The 16,446-nt window shown below is 43.7% G+C and overlaps 1 protein-coding gene across 2 annotated transcripts in view; it reads right to left on the bottom strand.

Annotated features, from left to right (window-relative positions):
* The window catches only part of LDAH (lipid droplet associated hydrolase), a 232,162-nt gene that overhangs the window by 195,516 nt on the left and 20,200 nt on the right, over positions 1–16,446 (bottom strand). For both annotated transcript variants that reach the window (XM_073674046.1, XM_073674047.1), the window contains exon 2: positions 13,249–13,398. In XM_073674046.1, coding sequence (XP_073530147.1) covers positions 13,249–13,393 — 145 coding nt within the window. In that variant the 5' untranslated portion in view covers positions 13,394–13,398. The remainder of the gene's footprint in view (positions 1–13,248; positions 13,399–16,446) is intronic.

Below are 16,446 nucleotides of genomic sequence, written 5' to 3' on the forward strand. Positions count from 1 at the left end.
CAATCTACTTTCTGTATCAATTCTTAGTTTTTAAAATGTCTGATTGCAGCCAATTCAATAGGAACCATTACTTCTAGCTTTCGGTGGGTACAAATCTGTCCTGGGCATGTGCTGGATTCACAGGTACACAGCTCATTACAGTTAAAGCCAATTTGTGGTCATAGACCAGCTCAAAAATGATTTAACAGTGCACTATCCCGTATCTGCACAAGCATCGAACGCCTTCATGCACAGTAGAAAACGCAGTGGTCATCTTTAATAGGCTTCAATTCGCATCACATCCACTGAGAGGCTACACATGAACATATATAGCATAAACATCTCCCGACAGAATGTCACAATTTTTTTTTCAAAGCTGCTCATTTTGGGATGTTGAGCCAAGAGGAAAGATAGTTACATAGTTATATAGTTTATAAGGCCGAAAAAAGACAAGCGTCCATCCAGTTCAGCCTATTTCTTGTGCACTGCAGCTATTCCGCAGCGTTGATCCAGGGGAAGGCAAAAAAAAAACATGCGGTATAGGCCAATTTACATCATTGAGGAAAAATTCACTTCCCAACACCAATCTGGCAGTTAGATTAAATTCCTGGATTAATTAACTATCACTAAGATAAGGAAAGACACATCTGTATAAGTAAGGAACAAACAGCATTTCTACGTGACAGGCGTTTTTTTCATTTTCCCTCTGCTATTCTGGAAAGTGACTCTTTACAATGCTAGAAGAACATCATGTATACAAGTGACCTCAATCCTTTACAGAACACGATACTTGTGTATTCCTCTGACACCTATTCACACCTTATATACGGAGTAACACCTGCGTTCGTTGGTTGTCATACACAATAGGTAACCTGGCAGATATTCAGAAAGAAGAGAAAAGACCCCCGCACCTATGGATTTTGTACAGTGATTTCATGGAGCAGCTGTGACATCTGTAAGAGATATTGCACAGCTAGGACATTATCAAAGGACACGACCTATTCCACCGCTCGGGTTTTAATTAAGACGCCCTGATCTGATGCAAACCCCGTAGATTGTCCTGTGAGTAGACTTTGGGGACGCCCAGCACAATGTGGTAATGTGTTTTATTATGCTGCATTTCCATTGTGCTAGGATTAGAAAGAAGTGATAGTCTGAGAATCAGGTGCCTGGAATGTGTTAAACATTACCATCCTCGTCCTAAATACATGCATGTGTGAGAGGAACGCCGCCGCCATGACATACAATACACTATTGTTCCATGGACGCCTTTTCTAGGTTTTGGGTTTTTTTTCAGATGTATTTGGATGATGAATGTAAAATTACTTTAATTTGGCATGAGGTCCTGGTTTATGAGACAACCATCAAAAAACCCAATAAGCCATCTACCTGCAACACCCCACAAGAGCTGCCGTATTCAAGGAACACCCCACTAGACCTCCCGTACACAAGGAATCCCTGCAAGTCCTGCCGTATACAAGGAACATCCCACAAGACCTGCCGTATACATGGAACACCCCACACAGCCTGCTGTATTCAAGGAACACCCCACTAGAACTCCCGTGCACAAGGAATCCCTGCAAGTCCTGCTGTATACAAGGAACATCCCATAAGACCAGCCATATACAGTGGTGGCCAAAAGTATTGGCACCCCTGCAATTATGTCAGATAATACCCAGTTTCTTCCTGAAAATGATTGCAATCACAAATTCTTTGGTCTTATTATCTTCATTTAATTTGTCTTCAATGAAAAAACACAAAATTGTCCTAAAGCCAAATTGGATATAATTCCACACCAAACCTAAAAAAGGGGGTGGACAAAAGTATTGGCACTGTTTGAAAAATCATGTGATGCTTCTCCAATTTGTGTAATTAACAGCACCTGTAACTTACCTGTGGCACCTAACAGGTGTTGGCAATAACTAAATCACACTTGCAGCCAGTTAACATGGATTAAAGTTGACTCAACCTCTGTCCTGTGTCCTTGTGTGTACCACATTGAGCATGGAGAAAAGAAAGAAGACCAAAGAACTGTCTGAGGACTTGAGAAACCAAATTGTGAGGAAGCATGAGCAATCTCAAGGCTACAAGTCCATCTCCAAAGACCTGAATGTTCCTGTGTCTTCAACGCAAGATTGTGCGGATGGTGGATAAAGAACCTCGACTAACATCCAAACAAGTTCAAGCTGCCCTGCAGTCCGAGGGTACAACAGTGTCAACCCGTACTATCCGTCGGCGTCTGAATGAAAAGGGACTGTATGGTAGGATACTCAGGAAGATCCCACTTCTTACCCCGAGACATAAAAAAGCCAGGCTGGAGTTTGTCAAAACTTACCTGAGAAAGCCTAAAACGTTTTGGAAGAATGTTCTCTGGTCAGATGAGACAAAAGTAGAGCTTTTTTGGGAAAAAGCATCAACATAGAGTGTACAGGAAAAAAAAGAGGCATTCAAAGAAAAGAACACGGTCCCTACAGTCAAACATGGCGGAGGTTCCCTGATGTTTTGGGGTTGCTTTGCTGCCTCTGGCACTGGACTGCTTGACCGTGTGCATGGCATTATGAAGTCTGAAGACTACCAACAAATTTTGCAGCATAATGTAGGGCCCAGTGTGAGAAAGCTGGGTCTCCCTCAGAGGTCAGGGGTCTTCCAGCAGGACAATGACCCAAAACACACTTCCAAAAGCACTATAAAATGGTTTGAGAGAAAGCACTGGAGACTTCTAAGGTGGCCAGCAATGAGTCCAGACCTGAATCCCATAGAACATCTGTGGAGAGATCTCAAAATGGCAGTTTGGAGAAGGCACCCTTCAAATATCAGGGACCTGGACCAGTTTGCCAAAGAAGAATGGTCTACAATTCCAGCAGAGCATTGTAAGAAACTCATTGATAGTTACCGGAAGAGGTTGTTCGCAGTTATTTTGGCTAAAGGTTGTGCAACCAAGTATTAGGCTGAGGGTGCCAATAATTTTGTCTGGCCCATTTTTGGAGTTTTGTGTGAAATGATCCATGATTTGATTTTTGCTTCATTCTCTTTTGTGTTTTTTTCCTTGCAAGCAAATTAAATGAAGATAATAATACCAAAGAATTTGTGATTGCAATCATTTTCAGGAAGAAACTGAGTATTATCTGACAGAATTGCAAGGGTGCCAATACTTTTGGCCACCACTGTACAAGGAACACCCCTCAAGACCTCCCGTACACAAGGAATCCCTGCAACTTCAGCTGTATACAAGGAACATCCCACAAGACCTGCCGTATACAAGGAACACCCCACAACACCTCCCGTATACATGAAATCCCTGCAAGTCCTACTGTATACAAGGAACACCCCACAAGACCTCCCGTATACAAGGAATCCCTGCAAGTCCTACTGTATACAAGGAACACCCCACAAGACCTCCCGTATACAAGGAATCCCCGAAAGTCCTGCCGTATTCAAGTAACACCCCACGAGACCTGCCGTATAAAAGGAACACTCCACAACACCTCCCATATGCAAGGAATCCCCGCAAGTCCTGCTGTATACAAGGAACACCCACAAGACCTCCCATATACAAGGAATAACCCACAAATCCTGTTGTATACAAGAAACATCTCACAAGGCCTTACGTATACAAATATTACCCTACAAGTCCTGCTTAATATAAGGAATACCCCACAAGACCTGTCGTAGACAAGGAAGACCTGCCGCACACAAGGAATACCAAGAACACCCCACAAGACATGCCGTTTATCAGGAACACCCCACAAAATCTGCCATATACAAGGAACACCCCACAAGACCTGTCATATATAAGGAATAACCCACAAGACCTGCTGTATGCATGGAACACTCCATAAGACCTACATTATACCAAGAACACCCCAAAAAAACTGCGGTGTACAAGGAACCACCCACAAGACCTGCTGAATATAAGGAACACCCCACAAAACCTGTTATATAACAGGAACACTCCACAAGATGCGCTATATACAAGGAACACCCTAAAGATCTGCCATATACCATGAAACACCCCACAAGTCACGCCATATACTAAAAAAGGAAGGAAGACCTGCGCATACAAGGAATACCAAGAACATCCCACAAGACCTGCCGTATACAAGGAACACCCCTCATGGCCTGCTGTATTCAAGGAACACCCCACTAGACCTCCCATACACAATGAATCCCTGCAAGTCCTGCTGTATACAAGGAACATCTCACAATACCTGTTGTATACAAGGAAATCTCCACAAGTCCTGGAATATGCAAGGAATACCCCACAATACCAGCCAAATAGAAGGAATAGCCCACAAGAACTGCTGTATAAAAGGAACACCTCACAGGACCTGCCCTATACCAGGAACACCCCACAAGACCCACCAAATAGAAGAAATACCCCAAAGACCTGCCATATACAAGAAACACCCCACAAGCCCTGCCATATACAAGGAACATCCCACAAGTCCTGCCATATACAAGGAACACCCTACAAGTCCTGCCATATACAATGAACACCCCATAAGTCCTGCCATATACAAGGAACACCCCACAAGTCCTGCCATATACAAGGAACACCCCATAAGTCCTGCCATATACAAAGAACCCGCCAAAAGATCTGTTGTACACAAGGAACACACCACAAGACTTGTTGTATACCATGAACATCACACAAGACCTATCGTATATAAGGAACACCCCTCAGGTCCTGCCGTAAACAAAGAACAAGCCACAAGACCTGTCATATACAAGGAACACCTCACATGACCTGCTGTAAACAAGGAACATCATATAAGACCTGCTGTATACAAGGAACATGCTAAGAGACCTTCAGCCTACAAAAAACACCCCACACGACCTGTCGTATACAACGAACACCCTACAACACCTGCCTTATGCAAAGAACACCCAGAAGACATACCGTATACCAGGAACACCCCGCAAGAACTGCCTTGTACAAGGAACACCCCACAAGTCCTGCCGTATACAAGGAACACCACACAAGACCTGTTGTATACCAGGAACACCGGTCAAGTCCTACCATACACTATGAACACCGTATAAGACCTGACATTTTTGAGATGTTCTGACCTAGTCGTTTAGCCATTACAATTTGGTCCTTGTTGCTTAGATCCTTACGCTTGTCCATTTTTCCTCGTTTTTAAGACATCAACTTGAAGAACTGACTGTTCACTTGCTCTTAATATTCCACCTGACAGGCACCATTGCCACCAGATAATCATTACTATTCAACCGTCAATGGTTTTAATGTCTTGACCGGTGTAGATGCCATAACATTATTAGATGAGAATACCAATACCAGTGGATTATCAGAGAGATGCTCTGCCGCCAACAATAAATGTTGCTATATATTTCTAATGTGCCGTCACCATAGCTCATGGCCCTTAGTTGCCAATACTCTGTCGGATAGTGCCCGATTTCTTCTTCTCCAAAAATAAATCTCCCGGTCAGGAGGCGTACCGACAGAAATGAGACTTAAATTCGCTCATGTTTCCTATGCTGATGAGGGCTCGTTTATTCCGGGTGAGTTGCAGCAAAAGATTATTTGCTGAAGTAATGCCTAAATCTGACTATTTCTAGTGTCCAATATTTTTACTCAATCATCAATAATTCATCCCGATCAGAACAGAATACTCAGCCTGATTCATCATTTGAGGGTTTATTTTTAAGTCTCTTTTCTTCTTTTTGCTTTGTAGTATTCGTTAACGTTTTTTGTGCCAGATTCTTCAAAAGGTTTCACGAATTTTACACAAATTCAAAAATGCTCTTTATTTTTGTCTTCAACCATTTTTTACGCCTTTTCAGAGGAAAAAGTGGCATGTTCCACTAGTATGTCACATAATTTGTACCCCAAAAATAAAATCAGGCGTATATAAAATGAGGCTAATAAAGTAGAATTGCACACATTTTTTTTTAGACTTTTTAAAAAGTTGCAATTAATCAATCGGCTGCAAATATCTGAAAAACTAAAACCCCATCCACACTAGCAAACATTAAAAAAAAACAAGAAAAAAAAACTGGCAAACACATTTACATTAGATTTGAAAAAATAAAAGAAGAATTTTATGTAAATAGCAACACCGCAGAAGAAATGGAAAGTGGATTGATCGTCGTGGGTCAGTTGAATGGCCACCAAGGTCTCCCAATCTGACCCCCTTAGACTTTTATCTTTGGTGTCATCTGAAGGCAATTGTCTGTGCTGTGAAGATACGAGATGTGCAGCATCTGAAACAACGGATACTGGAAGCCTGTGCTAGCATTTCTTCTGCGGTGTTGCTATCAGTGTGTCAAGAGTGGGAGAAGAGAGTTGCATTGACAATCCAACACAATGGGCAGCACTTTGAACACATTTTATAAGTGGTCATAAACTTGTAAATAACTAATGAAATAATAAAGTCACGTTAAAACCAAGCACACCATTGTTTTTCTTATGAAATTCTCAATAAGTTTGATGTGTCACATGACCCTCTTCCCATTGAAAAAAATAAAGTTGGATCCAAAATGGCCGACTTCAAAATGGCTGCCATGGTCACCACCCATCTGGAAAAGTTTTCTCCCTCCCATATACTAATGTGCCACAAACAGGAAACTGATATCACCAACCATTCCCATTTAATTTAGGTGTATCCATATAAATGGCCCACCCTGTAGACCATTTCTGATGACGATCGTGCTGTATCCATCCTAAAGCAGACAGAAGGAAGGAAAGGTTTGGTTTAGGTTCCCCACACCTCTGCGATAGCTATTTTTTGTGAAGAAGGTGAGGCAGCATAACATGTGGGTTTTAATGTGGAATATTGCTAAGTCAAAAGTGGGTAGTTTTTACTTTTATTTTATTCCCACTGTTCCTCCGTGTATTCCACTTTTTATTTTTTCTCAATCCGCCATGTGGTTCCAGAGATGTGGGCCTTTTTATTTAGAGCAAATTTTTCCCGCATTTATGAAGGAGGCGTGGCTCAGAGAGAAATTATGCAAAGCAGCCTGTAGCATCGGCGTCTCTGCCCCCTGCTAGGCAGAGACGCCGTCTCTCTCACCTTCCCGCTCCTGGCGCGGCGTCCTCCAGCGCTCCTCTCCCCGCTGCTGCCGGCGCGCGCTCCTTCCCCGGCACTGTGCTTAGGGCGCGCGCGCGCTCCCCCTCTCTTAAAGGGACCGCGTGCGCCGTCCTAAGGAGTCCCTGGCCAATAGCCGGAGGACCTCCCATATATAAGGCACCTCCTCCAAAATGGAGGTGCCCGAGTAAAATTGTTGCACAGAATACTTACCTCTGTTTCAGCCCTCAGGTCCCGTTGCCAGCCTGACTACCAGTCCTGTCTGCCAGCTTCTCTTCCCTCCTGCCCGACAGTCTGCCTCCGGTCTTCCGCCAGTCTGTCTATGGGCAAGTCCACCTTCGTTCCAGGAAGCACCTGCCAGTTACCTGCCTGCTACCTGCCGTGCCTGCTAAACCCGCTCACCTGGGAGCGCACGTCTGCTACAAGCCTGTTATCTGCTAGCCTACCTGGAGGCTCTGCCGTCACATGCCGTGACCACCTGCCTGTCAGCCTAGAGACTACAGCCTGCTTGCCGTCACTTGCCGTGACCACCTGCTAGCCTACCTGGAGGCTCCCGCTGTCACTTGCCGTGACCACCCACCCGCTTGCCAAGAGACTTCTTCCGTCACGTACCGTGACCACCCGTCAGCTAACCCAGAGACTGCTGCCTACCTGTTGTGTCCATCCGCTATACTGGTCAGTCCCTGCTGTCTGACCTGTGGGAGCCACCTGCTCCCTTACAAGGTCGTTCCCAGAGTAGCACCTGGTCCCTCTGCTCGGTCCCTCCCTGGTTAAGGTGTCGTTTGCTGCCGTCCGACCAGGGTCGTTCCGGGTTGATACTTAGTTACGCCCCTCTGGGTCCCTCCTTGCACCACAGCACAGAGGTTCCACCACCCGGACCCGTAACACAGCCTAAAGACACGCCCCCAGAGAATCCTGTGAGCTACGCCTTCTTAATAAAAACCACAAAAATTAGCACTAAATAAAAAGGCTCATATCTCTGGAACCGTATGGTGGATTTTAAAAATACAAAAAAGGGAATACTCGGGGGAGCGTCAGAATAAAAAATAAGAGCAAAAACTGGACTTTTTTCACCTCTGACACGTACCCTTTAAGTTATTTAATGATTAGAAAGTTGGAGTTCAGTGGATACACCTGTCCAAAAACGTCCTCTTCTTCCTAGATTCTAACCATGGGTATATTGACGATCCAATAAAATAAATCTAATGCCCATCAGCATGAATATGACAGCTGTAACCCTGCCTGATTTAAACCCACACCCATCACCTGTAAGGTCCATGCGTTATTATTTCTGCTTTGCGATTTCCAGATGTGTCCAAAACTAAAAGTTTATACTGAAAGGAGGAAAAGAAAAATGAAAAGATCCGAGCAGCCCGTCCCGCAGAACGACATGTCAGTGAGTGCACACACGGCAAGAAAAACAGAAAGCAGAAATAATGGGATAGGACATCTCTCCTTAGAAGATCATGAAACACGAGCTCCCAATAACATGCAAGACACTACCAATTTCCTCCGAAAACGTGTCACCGGGTTCCATTTAGCCAGAAGCGATCCAAGTCCTATCAAATACAGCAGGAACTCTGGCAGGATAACAGAAGAGGAGTCAGGGACTTACGCCAAAAAGGCTCGGCAACGGAAAAAAAGAACAAGCGAAAAAAATATATTATTATAGAATCAAAATATCCAAATAGGTATGATACCCGCAAAATACGTTATGCTTTACATCACACATTATCAAATATATGCTACATAGAAGCTAAACATTCTGGGAAAACAAAATAAACAAAAAAAATAATAATAAAAAAAAGACCAAACAAAGCTTGTTTACACGGTGAGAAGAAAGCGAGGAGCGGTAGATATTCAGATAGCGGCTGCATTCCGAGGTTTCGATGGAAGAAAAACACGGGGGAAGGTACTTTACATATCAAAGTAGTAGCGCAAAGTTATACCACATTTTCCCCAGACGTTAGTAGCAACAAACACAGAATATATACAAAACCATATGAGAGGAAAGCACGGTGGTGATTACATGGAGGCATTTTATCCCCTTCACATCGCCGATCACATGGGCTACGAGGAAGGGGGGATGAATATATTAGCTGCACGGATTCAGCCTAATAAACAGCAAAGTGGAGAGATACGGCAGGAGTGTGACCTCGCGCTCAGGTCATGTGTTGCCTCTAATAATGCTCCCTCAAAGTTGTTGAAAGCACGGTGTCTACATGGAGCAGAGCGAGTTTGGAAAAGTTGGTAAAGTTGGAAGGATTTTAGAAATTCTCAGCACGGAGGATCCATGTGTGGAATAAGACTTATAAAACGTCTTAATCACTTAAAGGGGTATTCTCAAGTTTGAAAGTCATCATAAAACTTTCTGTTTCTAATTCTAATGGGATAGGTGGAGATTACTGAACGGCTGATCTTCAGCACTCTCATTAGAATGAATGGAGCGGCAGTGAGCATGATCGATTCAGCTGGGAAGCACCGGTTCTCGGGACTGTTGAGGGCAACGGCGGTTGGACTCCCAGCAATGGGTAAGATATCCCCTATTCCGTGGCTGATGGATAACTTTCAAACTTAAAGAGGTTGTCCACTACGTTTACATTGATGGCCTATCCTTAGGATGTCATCAATACCAGATCAGCCAGGGTCTGACACCCGGCACCCCCCGCGGATCAGCTGATATCGGTGTCGGCGGCCGGAAGTGCTTACTTACGGAGCTGGCTGTCTACCTGTAGTTGTTGTCGTAGGGTACTAGACATCCACCACCTATTGATTTGAATAGGAGGTGGATGTGCAGTACCAAGCCCTGGCTATTATAAGTAGACGGCCAGCTCCATAAGAAAGCATTTCCGGCTGCTGACACCGATATCGGCTGATTGGCGTGGGGTGCCGGGTGTCAGGCCCTGGCTGATCAGGTATTAATGACATATCCTAAGGATAGGCCATCAGTGTAAAAGTAGTGTACAACCTCTTTAAGAATAGCCCTTTAAAGGGGTATTCCCATAATAATAATAATAAGTGAACGCGAAACACCAGAATAGGTAATCACTTAAAGGGGTTTTCCCACAAACAAAGTTAATTTTAAAGTTCATTTTAATCAATACATCTTGGAATAATAATAATTTCCACAACTGGATGTGATTAAATAAAATATTCCTGTGCCGAGATAATCTTATAAATGTGCCCCTGCTGTGTACTGTGTAATGGCTGTGTCTGACCGTGCAGGAACATAACAAGATCATTCCACATCTCCTGGGCAGGGGAGGAAGGAAAAGATTATACTGACATTACAGCACGGGATCACAGCTGAGTCTTTTTGGGAGGCAAAACATTTCCCTGTCTGTTTTTAAACAATGTTTTACTTGAAAGAAAGAATCAGCTGTGATCCCATGCTGTAATGCTTGTATAGTTTTTTTCTCCTCCCCTGCCCAGGAGATGTGGTATGATCAGACCATGTTGCTGTACGGTCAGACACAGCCATTACACAGTACACAGCAGGGGCACATTTATAAGATTATCTCAGCACAGGAACATTTTATTTAAACACATCCAATTGTGGAACTTCCTATTATCCCAAGATCCATTGATTAAAATGAACTTTGTTCATGGGAAAATCCCTTTAAGCCCTTAATGCCACAGTCATTTTTCATTTTGTGCTTTTGTTGTATCCTCCACTTCTTCAAAGAGCCAAGACTTTTCTACTTTCCCTCCACACAGCCGTATGAGGACTTGTTTTTTTTTGCAGGATGACTAGTATGTTTGAATGCCACCATTCACCTTTAACATATAATAAAAATGGGAAAAATAATACAAGTGTTGTGAAATGGTGGGGGGGAGACACAAATTACACCATTATTATTTGTGCTTTGATTTTTACTCCATTAGTTTACTTTTTTTTTTTTTTTTATATTTTATTGCTTAAAAAAAATCTGAACTTTGGAAAAATAATGTGGTTTGTGTTACCGTTTTCTGAGACCCGTAACTTATTTATTTACTCAGCTGATGGAGTTGTGTGAGGGCTTATTTTTTGCACTGGCGAGATGCAATTTATATCGATAACATTTTGGGTTACATATGACATTATGATTGCTTTCTATTGCATTTATTTAGGAGTATGTGCGATAACCAAAAAATGGTTATTCTGGCATATTCATTTTTCTACAGACTGAAAAAAGAACGAGGAGTCCTGGAAGCGATTGTACGGCCCCCACAGAGCCCTGATCTCATCATCATCCGGTCTGTCTGGGATTACATGAAGAGACAGAAGGATTTACACAAGCGACATCCACAGAAGATCTGTGGTTAGTTCTCCAAGATGTTTGGAGCAACCTCCATGCAAAGAATTGATGCTGTTTTGAAGGGCACTCACACCAAATATTGATTTTATTTAGACTTCTGATTTGTTCATTCATTTTATATTGTGTTAATTGATAAAAAAATAAACTATTAACACTATTCTTACACCATTTTTTACACAGGTGACTAAAACTTTTCTACAGTACTATAAGCCAGGAGTACTAATGTCTACATCGAATGGAAGGTTTCCCATTTTATGCCTACTCAACCTCTCTCGGCACAGCCAGGTATTAACATCTCAAAACACAGTACAAGAAGAAGAAAGGCCGGGAGTCTCCAGGTCCTTCTCCCCTTTCTTATCTCTTCTTTCATTGTTATCATGGCTGACAATGTCTGGAAGCCGGGAAAGCCGTTACTCCATATGAAGCGGTCATGCCACTCTAGTGTTAGGCAAATATGGTGTAGGGAGACGGATAGGCCATATAATGCTCCCTGGAAGCATTGGATGCCTATAAGCCTCCTTCCACAATTTTGACGGTCTCCTTAAGGAGAAGCTTTACCCCTTTGGCGCACCCATCTAACACCTCTCACCCATCCAACAGTCTCTTACTTTGCACTGATGAAGGGTAAGAACCCCTGAATTAGCTGTTAGCAAATGGAGATTCTGGTTTCTCTTTATACTCAAAGTCACATTGCAAATCTCTTTAAAGGGTCGATATTGTATTATAGGGTTGCTAACATCCATTAGATGTCACTAGAGATCCTGTTCACTTCCTCTGTGTAGAGGCTCTTTGCATATTTTTTGGAGTTTGCAACAAGTGAGACACATAGATTGTGCACAGGAGCTGGAGACACACAACAACTCGAAATTTTTTATTATAACTATTTGCAAAATTGCTCAATTTTTTTACAGTGCGTGCACTGGGACAGAAAATGGTTGCAAAAGTAAACATAGCTTTTAAAGGGAGTGTGTCAGACTAAATAGACAGTATAAACTAAGCACATATTGTAGAGGGGAAATACCCCCTGTAAGAATCACACATTTACTGCTCTAATCGCTGCTTTCCTTGTGCAGAAACTGAAGTATAATCAAATATGCTAGTCAGGGTGCTCAGTGCACCCTGGGTGTGGCCATGAGGCTCAGTGCACCCTGGGTGTGGCCATGAGGCTCAGTGCACCCTAGGTGTGGCCATGAGGCTCAGTGCACCCTGGGTGTGGCCATGAGGCTCAGTGCACCCTGGGTGTGGTAATGAGGCTCAGTGCACCCTGGGTGTGGTAATGAGGCTCAGTGCACCCTGGGTGTGGTAATGAGGCTCAGTGCACCCTGGGTGTGGCCGAGAGGCTCAGTGCACCCTGGGTGTGGCCGAGAGGCTCAGTGCACCCTGGGTGTGGCCGAGAGGCTCAGTGCACCCTGGGTGTGGCCGAGAGGCTCAGTGCACCCTGGGTGTGGCCGAGAGGCTCAGAGCACCCTGGGTGTGGCCATGAGGCTCAGTGCACTGTTTTGCATGTAATGCCTCTCTTTCTGCTGATTGATACCTGTATGTTGCCTGAGCTTTCTCCACAGACAGTGATCAGATTCAGGCAAACCAATGCTGTCAATCACCGATGAGGGCATGTAGAACCAGTGGGCAGAACGGTGCACTGAGTCTCTTGGCCACACCCAGGATGCACAGAGCACCCTAATTAGCATAATACTAAACTTCAGTTTCTACAGAATTGAGACAACGATTAGAATACACTAAAGGTACGATTTGTATAGCGGCTTTATCTCCTACAAGGCTGTGTGCTTAGTTTATACTGTCATTTTGGGTTGACTGGCTCCCTTTAACAAGAGGAGCGTTTAATAATTATAATTATAAATTAATTAATAATTATAAATCCACATTACTACAATGAATTTGGTGTACAGTTAGCATTCACCCACCTGGAATGATGAGGAACAGCAGTTTAGGCGAGGCTTTATCTCGGGTCTTCTGAAGATCCCTCCAAGGACCAAATTTAAGGACTTGTGTAGCAGCTCCGAGGCAGTAAATGAACTCATCATGCATAGGGATATGTTCTTCTGACATTTTTCCTGCAAGAATTACAGAGAAAAAAAAGCTTAAAGGGTTATTCCTTTCTTCATAAATGGGCATTGTCGGATAGTACTTGTGAATAGGCAGCCACTTAACACCCAGAATCGCGCTACAAGCTTCATACCTCTGTCAAACTCCTTACATGCTGCGGACACTATTGGCCACGGCACTTAAGGGGTTAAATGATCAAGGACTATTTTTATTGGTCTTTGATCATTGCTTTATGGTTGATAATAGTAGTCTGGGCCCCCTCCCTGAAATGAAGCGTCATCAATGACCTCTGTTTCAGGAGCTAGGCTAGTTACTGATCTACTGAGCATGCATTGGTTATCAATTCTTATGTATGTTCAGTAGATTTTAGTCACTGTGCAATATGCACAGTGGCAGTGCACTCTCTTGTCGTCTCGGATCAGAAGTTACGAGATGGCGAGAGAGCGCATTGTCAGTGCACACTGTAAGAAGAATACCCAGCATGCAGTGACCAGCGCCACCCCCGCAAGTGACGTCACCTATTGGGGGGGAGGTTAACAAAAAAAGGATCATGTTCACCAACAGTTAGAGGGACACCTGCCTATGCTTTTCTGGGACTATATGGGTATGTGCACACAGTGCGGATTGGCTGCGGTTTTGACTCTGCAGAATTTCTGCACCATTTCCGCACCTAATATGCAAATTAGGTTACTTGCGTTTTTGGTGCGGTTTTTACATGTGGTTTTGCCGCATGCGCTTTTTTAAAGAGTTTTTTATGCATGCGTTTTTCATGTCTTCCTGTTAAAATTAGAGAATATTTTTTTTTTAAACAAACTTTATTGATCATCATGTAGCATTTTTGTGTGCGTTTCCGCTGCGGAAACGCACACAAAACACACATGCGGTTTTTAAGCATGCGGATTTTCCTCATCTAATGCAAGTCTATGGGAAAAATCCGCATGCGTTTCCAGAAGAGAAATAGACATGCTGCGGATCTGAAAAACGCACCTCATGTCAGTTTCCGCAGGTGATCAGCAGGTACACAAAAACGCATAGAAATCCCATCCACTGTGCTGTAACATCTGGCCGCTGCGGTTTTGACGCTGCATAAAAATGCAGCGTCAAAACCGCAGCAAATCCGCACCGTGCGCACATACCCTAATATTGATAACCTATCCTTCAATGGGGCCAAGTTGCACTATAAAATGTAAGGAGCTGTCCGGGCAATAAATAAGTAGGAAATGGTGGTAAAGGTGATTAGTGGGGGTGCCAAGACATGGACCTTCTGCGATTTGTTATCAATGACCTTCTCTATGGAGGGGGTCACCTATAGTATACTCCCGGAAAACCCCTTTACCATTCCAATATTATGTTACGTCTCCCGTGAGCTCCATTTTCACGTAGGTCATGTTTGACCAATCCAAAGGCAAATGTGGGAGCATCAATCGCCTATCACTCCGGAGCAGCATTTTCCTTGGCTTCCAGCTTTCTTTTACAATTCGCTCAATGTTTCTTTTTCTCTGGATTTATGGAGAAGACTTTATCAACCATTAGCTGCCAAACTACATTTTAACACCTGGAGATGTTTTTAACACCTTCGACCCAAATGGTTTAGAAGCATTTTTTTTCCCCCTTTTCAGAAATGTTGATGTTCGAGACCCTAATGAGCTTCGGCCGTCAATCAAACACTTCTCGCCCCCTGCTTAATGTGAAGTTTGTTTGTAGAAGTTTTATAGCTCCCTGGTACAGTATTGTAATGTTAGCGCGCTGAATCAGCAGATCAGAGAGGGCTCTGCGCTGCGGAACGTAATTATAGACTTACGGCTGCATTCTTTGAAGTATTTTACTTTTTTTTTTACTATACTAAGTATATTGGAGACTAAGAGTTTTCTGTAAAAGTATACATTTATGGGTACTTGCACTGATTATTTTTGGCTTTTCTTAAAATTTTACTCCCATTTGTTTTCGTCTACCTGTTACAGGGCTTTTCCAGTTTTATCCTATAGATTACCTACCCGTGGGTCATCAATATCAGATCAGTGGTCCGACAGTTTACACCCCCACTGATCAACTGTTTTAGCCCTGGTGGCCACTATGTGCAGCCAGTGTATAAAACTGGAGTTCACTGTGTAGTAGCCGTTCCTGGTTACTGCAGATCATAGGAGCTGAGCTGCTGTATTCGAGGACAGGTCATCAACATTACAAGCCTGGAAACTCTGAAATCCTAGGTGAGATGCTGGGACTCAATCAGCTCTGCCATTATTTTGTAGGGGTCAGTTGAGTTGATCACGGTTTAGGATGGTGTTCCTCAGCTCTAGTACTACCTCAGTAAAAAGATATATGAGATGGAAAGGGGTCATCTCAATTTTCCATAGGTTGTAAGTTACTTTTAAGTACAACCGATGGTGTGTAGCCTATCTGACTATTTAAAGGAAAGGTCCTTAAAAGGTTTGTAGACAGATTTAAAGTGACTACCTACACACTAAATAGGTGATAACTTGCAAATCATTGGGAGCCCCACCGGTGAAACCCCCGCTGGGGTCCAATAGACAATGAATTCAGTGTTTGTGCAAATCTTTAAAGGATTATTCTCAAGTTTGGCCGAACAAAGTACTGTAATGCACATGCGTCGGCTTTACAACCGGGTAATCGGCGATCCTTGGCCCCTCCCGGCGCAATCGAAATACAGTACTTTGCTATGTCCTCGGCAGGGCTGAGCGAGGTGCACATGTGCAGGAGCGACACTGGGAGCACTGTGTGGTTGACGTAGGACGTGTCATCCACATGAAGCAGAGAGGAGGCGCCGAAGCAAGACCAGAGGCGCCCATCGAACCGGACCACACCTGTCACGGGGGTTACTATGACAGAGAGGAGCCAAATAATCACAGAGTCTGGTTTGACGAACTCCTGCACTGGTTAGAATCACTTCTACTTCTTATTAAACAGGCAGGTATTTTCCTTGCTAGCAGTGCAAGGGTTAATCTGATCAGTTGAAGCTCATGCAACTTTCCTACCTGGATTGTCTCAGCTGTTCAGTGTTGGCCACTCCCCTCTGCTATATATGCTTGCCTCGGCAC

Source organism: Phyllobates terribilis, unplaced genomic scaffold (assembly GCF_046119375.1).
Source record: "Phyllobates terribilis strain yellow unplaced genomic scaffold, ASM4611937v1 Scaffold_3__8_contigs__length_932513732, whole genome shotgun sequence".
Classification (NCBI taxonomy): domain Eukaryota; kingdom Metazoa; phylum Chordata; class Amphibia; order Anura; family Dendrobatidae; genus Phyllobates; species Phyllobates terribilis.